The 13,700-nt window shown below is 36.2% G+C and overlaps 1 protein-coding gene across 15 annotated transcripts in view; it reads right to left on the reverse strand.

Annotated features, from left to right (window-relative positions):
* Positions 1-13,700, reverse strand: part of MYO6 (myosin VI) — a 146,035-nt gene that overhangs the window by 82,025 nt on the left and 50,310 nt on the right. For all 15 annotated transcript variants that reach the window (XM_027600917.2, XM_027600915.2, XM_027600913.2 and 12 more), the window contains exon 2: positions 4,425-4,566. In XM_027600917.2, coding sequence (XP_027456718.1) covers positions 4,425-4,541 — 117 coding nt within the window. In that variant the 5' untranslated portion in view covers positions 4,542-4,566. The remainder of the gene's footprint in view (positions 1-4,424; positions 4,567-13,700) is intronic.

Here is a 13,700-nt window from a genome sequence, read left to right on the forward strand (position 1 = left end):
ATTATCCACTTTACCATGAACATGAAATCAATAATGGAAATCAATAAAAAACATCCATCCTGTGCTCTAACGCCCAGCTAGGATGGAGCAAAACAAGAAGTATGTTAATATTAAATTTACATGGTATGTACTTTAACAACTTCTTAAAAAATTTTTAATGTTTGTATATAAAGCAATTTTATTGTTTAAAAAAAGTAACATTCAATTAGATATACCAACAGAACAGACTATTATTTAATTAATGCTACTGTTTGAGTAAAACATATTAGACCCAAATTCCTATATAGAAATGTATCAGAAATATAAACAGTATCCAAAACTATTTGGTCTGTAAAATTACAGATATCCATGGGTAAGTCTGTATTTATTATACCACTTAAATGCTATGGTAGAAACTCTAGAATTAAGATAGTATCTTGCAAGAGAGAATAAATGATCTCAAATTACATCTAAAGAGTGTTAAATTTTATTCATGTCATTCTAACAGTCATCTATAAATTTATACTTCTCAATTACAATTACTCTTGTGGTTGAAGTTTCCATCCACATCTAATAAAACTCTAAGGAAAAATGTTCAATTATTTTAAAGTAATATTTATAGGTCTACATTTGTACATATATGCCAGAGTATAAGACAAGACTACTGCTATAGTTTACAGAGTAAAATCCAGGCCGCTGATACTACCTTAATTCAAAGTCACACCCAAATCACACCCAAATTAGAAACCGGTTATGCCTAAGAACTCTGGAAGTTACTTATTTGGAACCCAGCACACATGTTATAAATGTGCAATGGTTTACAAGATAAATCATAAAATCAGAACTGATCCATAATGTACATTAAGTATATTAATGGCAATATAAAGCAATCTACAATTTATAACAATGATTCTATAGGAAAATGCATTCAAAAATAACTGCTTATGTCACAGACATTAGCCTTTTTTCACAGCTGTGGCAAAGGGGGTAAGGACTCCCCAGACCCCAGTTTTTGATTCTATCTTGTTAGGAGCCACATCAAAGATAAGAGGCTTCAGAAAGTGGGGCAGCAGTGGAGGACAACAAATTCCTCAAATGGGAAGGTTAAGAGCAGGGGTAAAAGGCCAGTAATGAATCCTAAAAGATAGTTTCTCTCCCTCCTTCATCCCCCAATTATCACCAGCCCTCATCTTCTTCTCCCTTTTACTGCCTACTCAGTGAGAAAGAAAATTTGTCTCATTAAAGCAATTGTTTTCTTTTAAAGAAGGAGGATGCATTTTTCTCCTATCAGGGGAAGATCACATAACAAAGCACACATTGATCACCAGCAGTAAACATCTACCACACATCAAACACAGCACATCAAGCTCCAATGACAAAACGGACAAATAAGAGTCTCTGCATTTGAGATTACAGTCTGGTAGGGAGGGGGAGAGAAATGTAAACAAATATCTCTGATAAAATATTACAGGCAGCTAAGAATTTTTAGCATTCCTCCAAAGAAGAAATAATCAACAGTAAATTCTACTGCATGAGAGGAGGAGGAAGAGATTGGGTATCTGTGGAAAAATTTCATAAAGGAGGTGACCTCAGTCTTCAGAGATAAATAATATTTGCTAAGCAAAAAGCTATGGAGAGAGACAAAAGGAGCACTGTGAGCAAGGACACAAAGCACCCAAAACCACCTGGTTTATGGTGAGGGCGTGAAAAATACTGGAGAGGAAAGATGGCAGAAAAGGAGAAACAGACCCACAAGAATAATCATATGGTAAGAGTATGAGGAGGAGACTGTTGACTGATAAAAGATAATCCTAGCAAATAGAGAGGAAAAGAAAATGTGGACCCTTAATATACCATAGAGTTAGAGCTTTAGCCTGATTTCCAGTCTGCTGCATATAGAACATGAAATCAATTTAGAGGTTCAAGACAGCATTTTCAACAGCATAAAAGATATTAGAAAATATCAGCATATATCACATGTGATAAGGATGTTTCACTTATGAATATGCATACACATGCATAATACACATACTTGTTGACATATATAATCTATTTCTTATAAATATATACACATGCACAAAACACCTATGAAATGCAATGTAAAATCCATTTCTTACTGTTGGTCACAGTCAAAAAATTTTTAAAGCCATTACTATCATCAAAGATGATAATACCCTACCAGAGCTAATAATTCCCTCTCTTCCATGCTTCTATTATATCAGCAAACAGATCTACTTGACTTGTCCATCACTTTATGCACTTAATTCCTTACTATTTAAAAGATGATAATCTCTCTACCATGAATTACCTAAGCAAAAGACTGCTATTCATATGGATCTTTTCAACTATATGGTTATTATAACATGTTATAGTTTATTAAGACCCTCATCAGAGAGTAGGAGAAAAAATTAGAAGCAATCCCTGAGAATTTGTTGACTTCCAAAAAATTTTTATGGAAAAAAGCTTCTTAGTTTATAGAATTACCTACAAATCCATAAAGTTTTCAAAACTCCACAATTTAAATTTGAAGTGTTTTTATTGCTTCTATGTATGTACTGACCAATACTAATAAGGCAAAAGTTGAAAGCACACAAAATATTTAAAATATGAAAAAGCAAGTTTCCTCTATGCCTGAATTGAATTATTTTGTCACCTGTGGATATTACAAAATATATACAACAGAATATTCTAGAATATACCTGGGAAATAATACTTTTCATTGCAGCCTTCTGATTTACTGTGCTTATAAAATATGTTACATAAAAATGAAAAAAGACTTTGAAGGATACTGAAAGGCTCATCAAATTTCTATAACCCTAAATATGCTACTTTGACATACTAATTATTTTGAATTAAATGTTCTTGAGAAACAGCAGGTGCAAGAAAGCCATTCTCACCCTCCTTTTTATCCCTGAAATCAGGAGAGAAAATTCCTATGTGAAAAGTGCCCTCCCTGTACCAGGAAGAAAGAAGACATTCTTACCACCAGAGAAGGGGAATCAAGACCAAGAGAAATCTATACAAACTCTGTCACACTAACTCTTATGTTCCTAATTACTTTACCACAATGTACTGCCCCTAACCCAACCCCTTTGTCTTATCAATTCTTCACAAATTTATTGTTTCTTTGTCAAAAAGGTATAAAAGCTTTCTGCTCTGGTCATTTCTTTGGATCTTCATTCTCTTGTGAAGGTTCCAATATACACACAAAAATGGTATGCTTTTCTACTGTGAATCTGTCTTACATCAGTTTTATTCTTAGGTCCAGCCAGAGACCTGAAAGAGTAGAGGAAAATTTTCCCTCCCCTACAGATTCAAATATATGAAAATAATCGAGCTTATTTCTTAACTCTGTCATTCTTTGAACATGTACAGCATTGTAAGTACAAAGAAGTAATTGTTAATAAATAAGAGGAAAAACTAAAAACACTTTGTGTTTTCTTTCCTGAGAGTATCTTTAATTGGCCTCCTCTAACACAGCACATTGTAAGCTATGCATTTAGGTTCCTGGGCTGTTTACAGTAACAGAATAGTTTTTTTCTGTGAAAAGACCTCATGAGAGATCCACCTTGTTTTTCTAAGGTTCCCAGAAGGATGCCAGTCACATGGCATTAGTTAACCACGTATCAGTAGAATATAAATTATTCACGAACAGTCTCGGAGTCTAAAGTAAACAGAAATGACATCAACACATTTAATTTAGTCAGAAGATCTGTTTAATAGGAGTATTTATTAAACTGAAAATTGTGAAGTTCTCCCACAAAAACAGACCTTATAGTCCCCAGGAAGACTCAAAGAGACTCCTGATCACATTTTCCCCAAACTCCCATTTTGTAATACTGTCTACCCTAAGCTTAAAAAGAAATAGATGCCATGTATACAAAATTAAAGTATGCTTCTATGTTTTAAAAACTATCATTATAATGAAAATATTAGTAATAATAGATGGGTTTGTTAGACTTAAGTATCTTAAAAAAAAAGACTATCTTTATTTAATATATTTACTCCAATCCCATGCTAATAAATTTAAGTAAATAAAAGGCTTAAAAAATTATCTAGAAGCTAAAGCAAAAAGCAAAATTTGATAAAATAATCCCACTCTTCATATTTTTGTTTTATAACATGTTGACTACATCACAGATATATTAGCTTTAGCAATATAGTATAAGGAATAAAAATGTTATTGTTCATATTTTATCATACAGCTATTTCTTAAGAATGAGATAATAAAAGGCTCACTAGATTTCTGTCCGATTTTATGATAGGATACCACTTTTTCCCTAGGATATATACTTAAACAATAATTAAATAACTCACTAGAAAACTAAGATTCACTTACCAGAAAATTGCTTCCCCTTATACTGTGCTAGGAATATCTATTTCATTAAGAAGGGAGACATCTATAGAAAAAAATCAAATTTTGAAATCTCAGCTGAGAAACTCACCTTGCCTTTTTGGTTCAAGGGTTCAATTGTTAAGCTGTCAGGGCCAATATCTACAATATTGCCCATCTGAAATCCATCTGTGGGGTGTGGCGCCCAAACGGGCTTTCCATCCTCCATTTTTGAAAGGAGTGTCCACTATCTCCTGTTTGAAAGGAACAAATAAAACAACATGAATAACTCTGGGGAAATAAAAAATAAATAACATATCTTTTTAGAAAGCTAATGTACGTTGCAATTCATAGAAACACATGCCGGCCCTGCCACAGGTAACTCTGATCCCTTTTATCCACCTTTAGGTAAGGACCAAGCAGAGACTATACCCCTCGGGTAACACCTGCTCTCCTACTGCCTTCCTTCAACTGTGAATGCACTGGAGTACTACACTTTTGAGCAGTACAGAAATCGGGAGAAATGGTCACAGTTTTTACTTATTGCCCCAGTGTAGCTGATAAAAACACTTCCTTTTATTACCTAAAGTATTCTGAATCACACAATAAATTAAACAGTTGTCCCAGGAATAGATGTTATTGTGTCGAGTTAACTAAGAGTTTAACAAAAGTCATCTCAAACCTGAAGGGATAAAAATGAGACATGTGAAAGACTACCTCCCCTGAGAAACTTACCCTGACAATTTGAGACTAAAGGGATGCTTTACCCATGTGGCTCCCTATATGTATCCTCACAGAACCACTCAGCATACTGGCTTTTTTTATTTTTTTTACTGAAGTAAAACTTATACACAGTGAAATGTACAAACCCTATGTATACAAGTTGGTGAGTTTCAACAAATACATATACCCATTTAACAAACACTGCAATCAATATGTAGAGCATTTCCATCATCCCCTGGAAGCTCCCCTATGGTCATCCCTAACCTCCATAGAGACCCAATGTTCTGATTTGTCTCATCATAGATTAATTTTTGCCTTTTCTTGAACTTCATATAAATGAAATCTTATAGCTTTTATGTGTGGCTTCTTTCACTCAACAAAATGTTGTTGATATTCAACCATGTTGTTGCACATACTAGCCCACTGACCAATTATACCACAATTGTTTACCTACTGTCCTACGGATGGACACTGAGATTGTGAATTCTAATTTTTCAAGTGTTCTTATAAAGCTTCTTTCATGCTTAGAACTGTCATATCTAACATTTATAATTCGTCCCAAAGGGTTCATGACATGTAAAATATTTAATTTTAACGAGCTCGGATTCTATGAGACTAATGTGTAATAGTGAATTGGCTAGTGAGTGATCCTGGATGTTCTAGTTTCAGCATCTCAGTGGGAACTTACTTTTCATTACTTATCTATATTTAAAGAAGAGCTGATGCACATACCATACTCTCCTCTTTTGTGGCATTTGTAAATCTGGGATTTCCCATGTGGATGCTCTCAGGTCTATTCTCTCCTGAAAGCCAAGGATGTGTAGTATGTAGTTCAGTCAAAAAGGGGCTATTGGCATGTTTGCAATGTGCTTCTTGGTTAATGTCTTTTATGCCATGACTATACAGTGGGATTTGCTTTCCCCAAGGAGCAAATGCTATTAGGTTTACATGTAATTCCAAGTTAAGAAATTAAATGAAGATTCTCCATAAAAGTGAATCAGTAACACTGCTTCAGACTTAACCACACCTACATCTACACACTTTACCTAAATAATTCTATGTAGTCCCATGGCTTTAAGTCCCATCTTTAGGTGAGTGATGCCCAAATTTATTGCTCTAGCCCAGAACACCACTCAGTTGAGTTCCCAGATGTTCATGTGCCTACATCTTCCCATGGGTATATCTAAAAGATGTAACATTGTTATGATTACATTGTTACTCTGTTGCACCACCGCAGCCTGTTCTTCCTTATATCAGTAAATGCACCAACATTCAATTCAAATCAAACATGGGGTCACCCTCAATTCTTCCAGCTCCCTGCAAATTCCTATCACTCCCCTAAACCTGTCAACTCTACCTCTAATAGGCATCTCATTTTCACCCATTTCTATATATTGCCTCTGTCATCCTAGTTAAAACCAACATGGCCTTTTACCAGGACTTCTGTAATTAACTTAAGCTGCCTATTGCTGCTACTCTTGCCAATCTGCATGGATCACCAGAAATCCTACTGAAAGGTAAATCTGATCATGTCATCCCTATTCCATCAGGGCATGAACTAGGCCTCTCTGTGTTTCCAAGGCCCAACACAGAGCAGGCAACTTAATAGTCACTGAGTGAATGAATGAATTGTGCACACAGTTTCGAAGAGTAAAAGGAGATGGTGAACTAAAAAGAGTTGAAAGGTCTTAAAAACCTAAGCTTGAAACTAAGCTCCACCACTATTTGACTAGCTCTTAAGCAAGTTACTTAATCTCGCTGATCATTATCTTTATCCTTACCCATAAGTGATATCACTTACCTTACAGAATTGCTATGAGGATTTAGTGACATAAAATTGAGATCATCATTCTAATGGTACCCAACAGATACTAGTCATGCTGTTCCCACTTATTTTTCCCAACATCTGCTGTTTGAAGGAAATTTTACAAAAATGGTCTTGTTATTCTTCTAAGTACAGAAGGAAATTACAGAATAGTCATGAAATATCATTAGGAATAATTAAGTATCTGAAAAAAATCACAGCAAAACAAAATCCTCAAAGTCTAAAAAAATGGCAAATTCCGTTGAACTGTTCAAATTGCTTTCCCATTCTGAACCATTTGCTACAACTTCCCAGTTAAGACAACAGATTTAAAGACACACAACTAATGTTGCCCCTTCATCAAATCCCTAAATCTACAGTAAAGTGATTCTTTAAAAAGAAATCAGTCCACAAGGATGGGAAAAAACAAGGAGACAATAGCAACAGTACTTTGGAAGTTGGAAAGCAGATGGTTGAGAGGCAACTGACTCAGCAAACCTGAGAGAGCTGAACCTCAAGTGAGGAATAGGGAAAGATGGAAGACAACTCAAATTTTACCACTGACTCTCAAAAGACATAGTAACTATACTGCAAAGACACTTCTAGAACCAAGAGTGAAAAGAGAGGGTCTAACATAAGAAAGACCAGGTGAAAGTTGTTTAAGAAAGAGATTTCCTGGGGCGTCTGGGTGGCTTAGTCGTTAAGTGTCTGCCTTGAGTTCAGGTCATGATCCCAGGGTCCTGGGAACAAGCCCCGCATCAGGGTCACTGCTCAGCAGGGAGCCTGCTTCTCCCTCTCCCACTCCCCCTGCTTGTGTTCCCTCTCTCGCTGTGTTTCTGTCAAATAAATAAATAAAATCTTTAAAAAAAAAAAAAGAAAGAAAGAAAGAGATTTCCTAATACCACCAACATGCACATACTCCACATTGCTAGGCAAATACATCCCCACTCCCATCACTACCCCAAGAGAAGCTTCAAGGTTATTTTCTGGAAAAGACATTCTCTGGAATGAGAAATGCCAGAACATTTAAGAGTATATATATAAAAATTACTATAAGCTGGGCGCCTGGGTGGCTCAGTTCTTTAAGCGTCTGCCTTCAGCTCAGGTCATGATCCCAGGGGCCTGGGATCAAGTCCCACATCAGGCTCCCGGCTCAGTGGGGAGTGTGCTTCTTCCTCTACCCTTTCCTCCCTGCTCATGATCTCTCTCACTCTCTCTCTCTCTCTCTAATAAATAAAATCTTTAAAAAAAAAAATTACCACAAGCTGAAAAAACGCTCTCTCCTTGACCAAACTTCAATTAGGCTCCTCTGAGCCTGCTTCTTGTCGAGGCTGTGCCATTAGGCCTTCCCTGTCTGTCCTATCTTTGTTGGGTCTGCATAGGCCAGTTTTAGCAAGACTCCTGATAAGCCAATTTGGAGAAATTCCCTCTCCCTTGATATCTGATCAAGTTTTTCATCCCCTAACTTTGATGTATAAATCCTCGAACTGCCCTCAAGAATCTCCCATCCTTGCTGTTTTCTCTTAGTCATTTTGTGTCCACTGACCCTCTTACTCTGCTTATTGGCTATAATCCCCAGCTGTCTTTGCTGTATTCAAAATTGAGCCCCATCTCTCTCCTCTATTGTAATACCATTTGCTATAGATTGCAATGGACTTAATTTTGTTGTTCCCCCCAAAGAATTTGTATTTTTTAATATGTGAACACTAACTCCTAATATGACTATATTTGGAGATCCGGCTTTTAGGAGGTAATTAGGTTAATGACATTATAAGCATGAGATCCTGATACAATAGGACTAGTGTTCTTATGAAAAGAGGAAAAGAGATCTCAGATCCCTCTATCCCCCCCAATGGCCATGTAATTACACAGCAAGATGGTGGCCATCTGAAAGCCAAAAAGAGTCCTCGTTAGAACTCAACCATGCTGGTACCCTGATCTCAGACTTCCTACCCCCAAAACTGTGAGAAAATAAATATCTGTTGTTTAAGTCATCCAATCCAATCCAAAATCCAATGCATTTTGTTATGGCAGACTAAACAGACTAATACACTCCTACTGCAATAATCCTGAATGGTCTTCCTTGTCATTTTAACAAGTGTTGAAATAATTTTCCTTTAATGATGTAATAGTAGAAATGAAATATTCACTAGAAGGTATAAAAAATAAAGTTGAAGCAATTTTTCAGAAAGCCAAGAAAAAAGAGATGGGGGAGATATGAAAATGAGACAAGTAAGATTAAGCATCAAAATACCAGGAACAACAGACATCCTGCCCCCCTCAAAAAACAGAAGTGAGAAAACTAAAATGTCCAAAGAAGCTGAACTGAAAGGCATGATTTTCTAGAGTCTAGCCAAAATGCCCATTGAGTTCTCAATACAATAACTGGGAAAAACACACACATATACACAAAGACACTACGTCAAATATCAGAACACCAGGAATAAAGAGAAGATGCAACACATATCTAGAGAAATCAGAAGAAAAAAACGGGTCAGATCCAAAGGATCATGAATCAAAATGACATCAGCAACACTGAAGGAGGAAGTCAACAAAGCAATGTCTATAAAATTCCACAGGAAAATTATTTCCAACTTAGAGCCCTGTACTTAGGCAAACAACCAGCCCAAATTGGAGCATTATGACCCAAGAGACAGCCCTTGAGCACTGTCATCAAAGACATCCACTGACCTTGGACCCCATGAAGCTGGCCTAGATTCTTACCTGAACTTGTCGTATTCTAACTGTACTGATGATGTACTTGTGTCGGGAGAAACTGTGGACACTTCATATCCTTCCCTATTAAATTAAGTATTATTTTCTACCTAGTGCATGGTTTATATTAGAATAAACCTCTTTTTTAATAAGGTTTCACTTGTTTTTAGAATCCTAAATACTTATAACAAATTATCCTTCAATAATGAAGTCCGATTTATTCATCCCACAAAAGACAAAATTATTTTATTTTATTTTTTTTAAAGATTTATTATTTATTTTGAGAGAGTGAGAATGAGAGAGAGAGAGAGTACATGAGAGGGGGGAGGGTCAGAGGGAGAAGCAGACTCCCTGCTGAGCAGGGAGCCCGATGCGGGACTCGATCCCGGGACTCCAGGATCATGACCTGAGCCGAAGGCAGTCACTTAACCAACTGAGCAACCCAGGTGCCCGAAGACAAAATTATTTTAGACATGTTACTATTTGTTCCCAGAAAACCATTCAGAAAAAACCCATGCAATCAACATTCACACTCATTAAAAGCATGTTTGCTTATGAAGAGTACTTAAAAAGACACTGCAAAGGAAATTTTAAAAAGCCATCTCAATTCCCGGTGCTATTATACTGGAAACCTTAAACACATTAAAGCCTGATTACATATACATATCATTGGAGTTAGGTCAGCAAATCTGAAATTCTTGAAAGTCCTTACTTTTTCAGGAAAAGAACAAAAATATTTTACAATATGCCATCATCAACTAAAAATTATCTTGTTTTTAGGGCGCCTGGGTGGCTCAGTTGGTTAAGCGACTGCCTTCGGCTCAGGTCATGATCCTGGAGTCCCGGGATCGAGTCCCGCATCGGGCTCCCTGCATGGCAGGGAGTCTGCTTCTCCCTCTGACCCTACCCCCTCTTGGGCTCTCTTTCTCTCACTCTCTCTCTCTCTCAAATAAATAAAATAAAATCTTTAAAAAAAATAAAAAATAAAAAATAAAAAATAAAAAAAATAAAAATTATCTTGTTTTTAGAACTTAATTGACAACTGATATTTTTTAAGTAAGCATTATAGTAATCTATATAAGTACAGTCGACCCTTGAATAACATGGGTTTAAACTGCATGTGTCCACTTGTGGATTTTTTCAATAAATATACTGGATATTTTTTTTGAGATTTGTAACAATTTGAAAAAACAGATAAACCACATAGCCTAGAAATACTGGAAAAATTAAGAAAAAGATATATCATGTATTTATAAAATATAGATACAAGTCTAATAAAATATATGTAGATACTACTCTTACTTATCATTTGAGACCATAAATATATTTAAATCTACTAAAAAAGTTAAAATTTATCAAAATTTACACAAACACAGACCATACATGACACCATTCACAGTTCAGAGAACCATAAACAAACATACAGTATTGAATCATAACTATATAAAATTAATCATAGTGCATACTGTACTACTATAATAATTTCATAACTACCTCGTGTTGCTATTGCAGTGAGCTCAAGTGTTGCAAGTATCCACTTATTTACCATGTGACACTAACCATCTCCCAATGAACAGTTCATCTCTCCAGTACATTTTGTATTACAGTAAAAACTGATCTCTTGCAGTTCTCCCTATCAGTAAAGTTTGGGGGCAGTCTAAAGTTATATGCAGATTTCCAACTGTTGGGGTGGGGGTCAGCACCCCCAACCCCCATGTTTTTCAAGAGTCAACTGTAATCTATAGAAGCACTAAGTAATCTATAAAAGGCAATCTGTAACCTTTCAGAGGCATGCTAACTTTTCATTTATTCTTTGTTTAAAAGTAAGAAGCATAGCACTGGAAGGCTCCCTGGGGACCAGACATATTAAAGGCTACAGTGACAAATAATACACATCCATATTCTTCCTTCTCAACAACTCCAGTGATAATCCCAAAAAACCACCCTGGGCCACAAACAGAACGGGTGGGTACATACCACAAAATGTGAGCCGTCATCTACTCCTTTACCTTCAAAGATTACACTTCAAATACTATAGCTATGAGTCATAACAATGCCTTATATTTTACTGTCTAGGGTATTAGGAATTGAATACTAGCTAAAGGTAATTTAGAGTTGGGCTGAAGGAGCCAGAATAAGATATCAAAAAGGAAAAAAGGAGTATTAAACAGAGTATGCAGAACCCTTATAAGTTTGCCTTCTACATAATTCATTCCATTAATTAATTACTTAGTCTCCTATTATGTATTACATACTGCTAAGTGCTAGAGATATAATGGTGAGCAAAAAGAGACACAATCTGGCCTTGTATAGCTTTTTTTTTTTTTTTAAGATTTTATTTTTAAGTAATCCCTACACCTAAGTGTGAGGCTTGAACTCACAACCCCGAGATCAACAGTCACATGCTCCACTGACTGAGCCAGCCAGGTACGCTGGCCTCATGTAGCTTTCTAATAGGAAAACAATCACCTGGAATAAGGCAGTAAATAAAACTAGCAAAAATCCCTGCCCTCCGGGGATCTTACATTCTAGTTGGGGGTAAGAGGGTGGCATAGATGTATCAAATTTGCCTTTTAAAAAGTCTACTCTTTCATCTGGCCAGGCCCTGGCCTTGCTGATCAAAAGAATCTTACGTGCACCTTTGGCACACAAGCTTTAAACCGGCAGCACTCTCATCTGTATCAGTATATCCTGAAGGCTATTAGCTTCTCTACTGTGAAAAAATGGGGCACCAGGTTAACAGCTGACTATGGTTGGTGCATTCTGTGTGTACCTAGAACAAACTTTCACTGAGCATTTCAGTTCCGTAAGAACTTCTTTGTAGAACAAAATTCTCCAAAATATTTCAGCAGGGTTCTTTCTAGTCACTAAATTACCTTTGAAAAGGCCTTCCTAGAAAACATTTCCAAGTTAATCTTGTTCTGCTAGTTGTACAAAGTATGGGAATTATGTAAATTGCTGTAATACTGGATAATGCATTCATTAAGCATCAGTACTGAAATTTGCTATTATCTTGGTTTTATCAGCAATGACCATTCATTAACAATGGGGAGAAAATACCTATCACAAAGTCCAAACTCATGACAAAGAAATAAAGAGGGGCACAGCAGGGAGCCTGCTTCTCCCTCTGCTGCTCCCCCTACTTCTGCTCTCTCTTTCTCTGTCAAATAAATTTAAAAAAAAATAATAATAACCCTTTGAGGGAAAAGGATGTAAGAACAAATATTATTTTATGAAGCCACATTAAATCACTGCACTTTCCTGTTATTGTTTATTTCTCCAAATGATATTGTTCTTTTTCATTGCACTTCTCTGATTAAAAATATTTTTAGGGGCACTGGGGTGGCAGAGTCAAATTAATAATTTTAAATTATTAATTAAAATAATAATTAAAATTAAAATAATAATAGAATAAAATAAGAGGGGCACTGGGTGGCTCAGCTGGTTAAGCGGCTGCCTTCGGCTCAGCTCATGATCCCAGGGTCCTGGGACAGAGCTCCACATCAAGCTACCTGCTCAGTAGGGAGTCTGCTTCTCCCTCTCTCTCTCTGCCCCTCTGCCTACTTGTGTGCTCTCTCAAATAAAATCTTTAAAAAAAAATAATTTTATAAAATTAGAAAACATCTCAAGATAATAAGATCTAAAAACTACCTCAATTTAATTAAGAAGTCTGATATGCACTCATTTGTTTTTTTAATGAATATTTACTGAGCCCCTATCACACACCAGTCACTGTTTTAGCTTTAGATATTGATAAAAAAATAAAAGCTCTAATGTTTCTCAGTCTACAACATCAAAAAAGACAAGAAATGTTGGGGCACCTAGGTGGCTCAGTCAGTTAAGCTTCTGCCTTCAGCCCAGGTCATGATCCCAGGGCAGGTTCCTTGCGCAGCGGGGAGCCTGCTTCTCCCTCCGCCTGCTGCTCCCCCTGCGTGTGCTCTCTCTCTGCCAAATGAATAAATAAAATCTTAAAAAAAAAAAAAAGACAAGAAATGTCTAAGTCAGCTATGACATTCTTTCTGGTTTTAATAGTAGTAAGTCCAACTGATCATAGCCATGATCCTGATGTACAGTTATACTGGACTTCCAAATACAGCCTCAGAAAGCCCAATGTATTGATTAATATTTAAAGCTAAGTCTATTACC

This window comes from Zalophus californianus, chromosome 7 (assembly GCF_009762305.2).
Source record: "Zalophus californianus isolate mZalCal1 chromosome 7, mZalCal1.pri.v2, whole genome shotgun sequence".
Lineage (NCBI taxonomy): Eukaryota > Metazoa > Chordata > Mammalia > Carnivora > Otariidae > Zalophus > Zalophus californianus.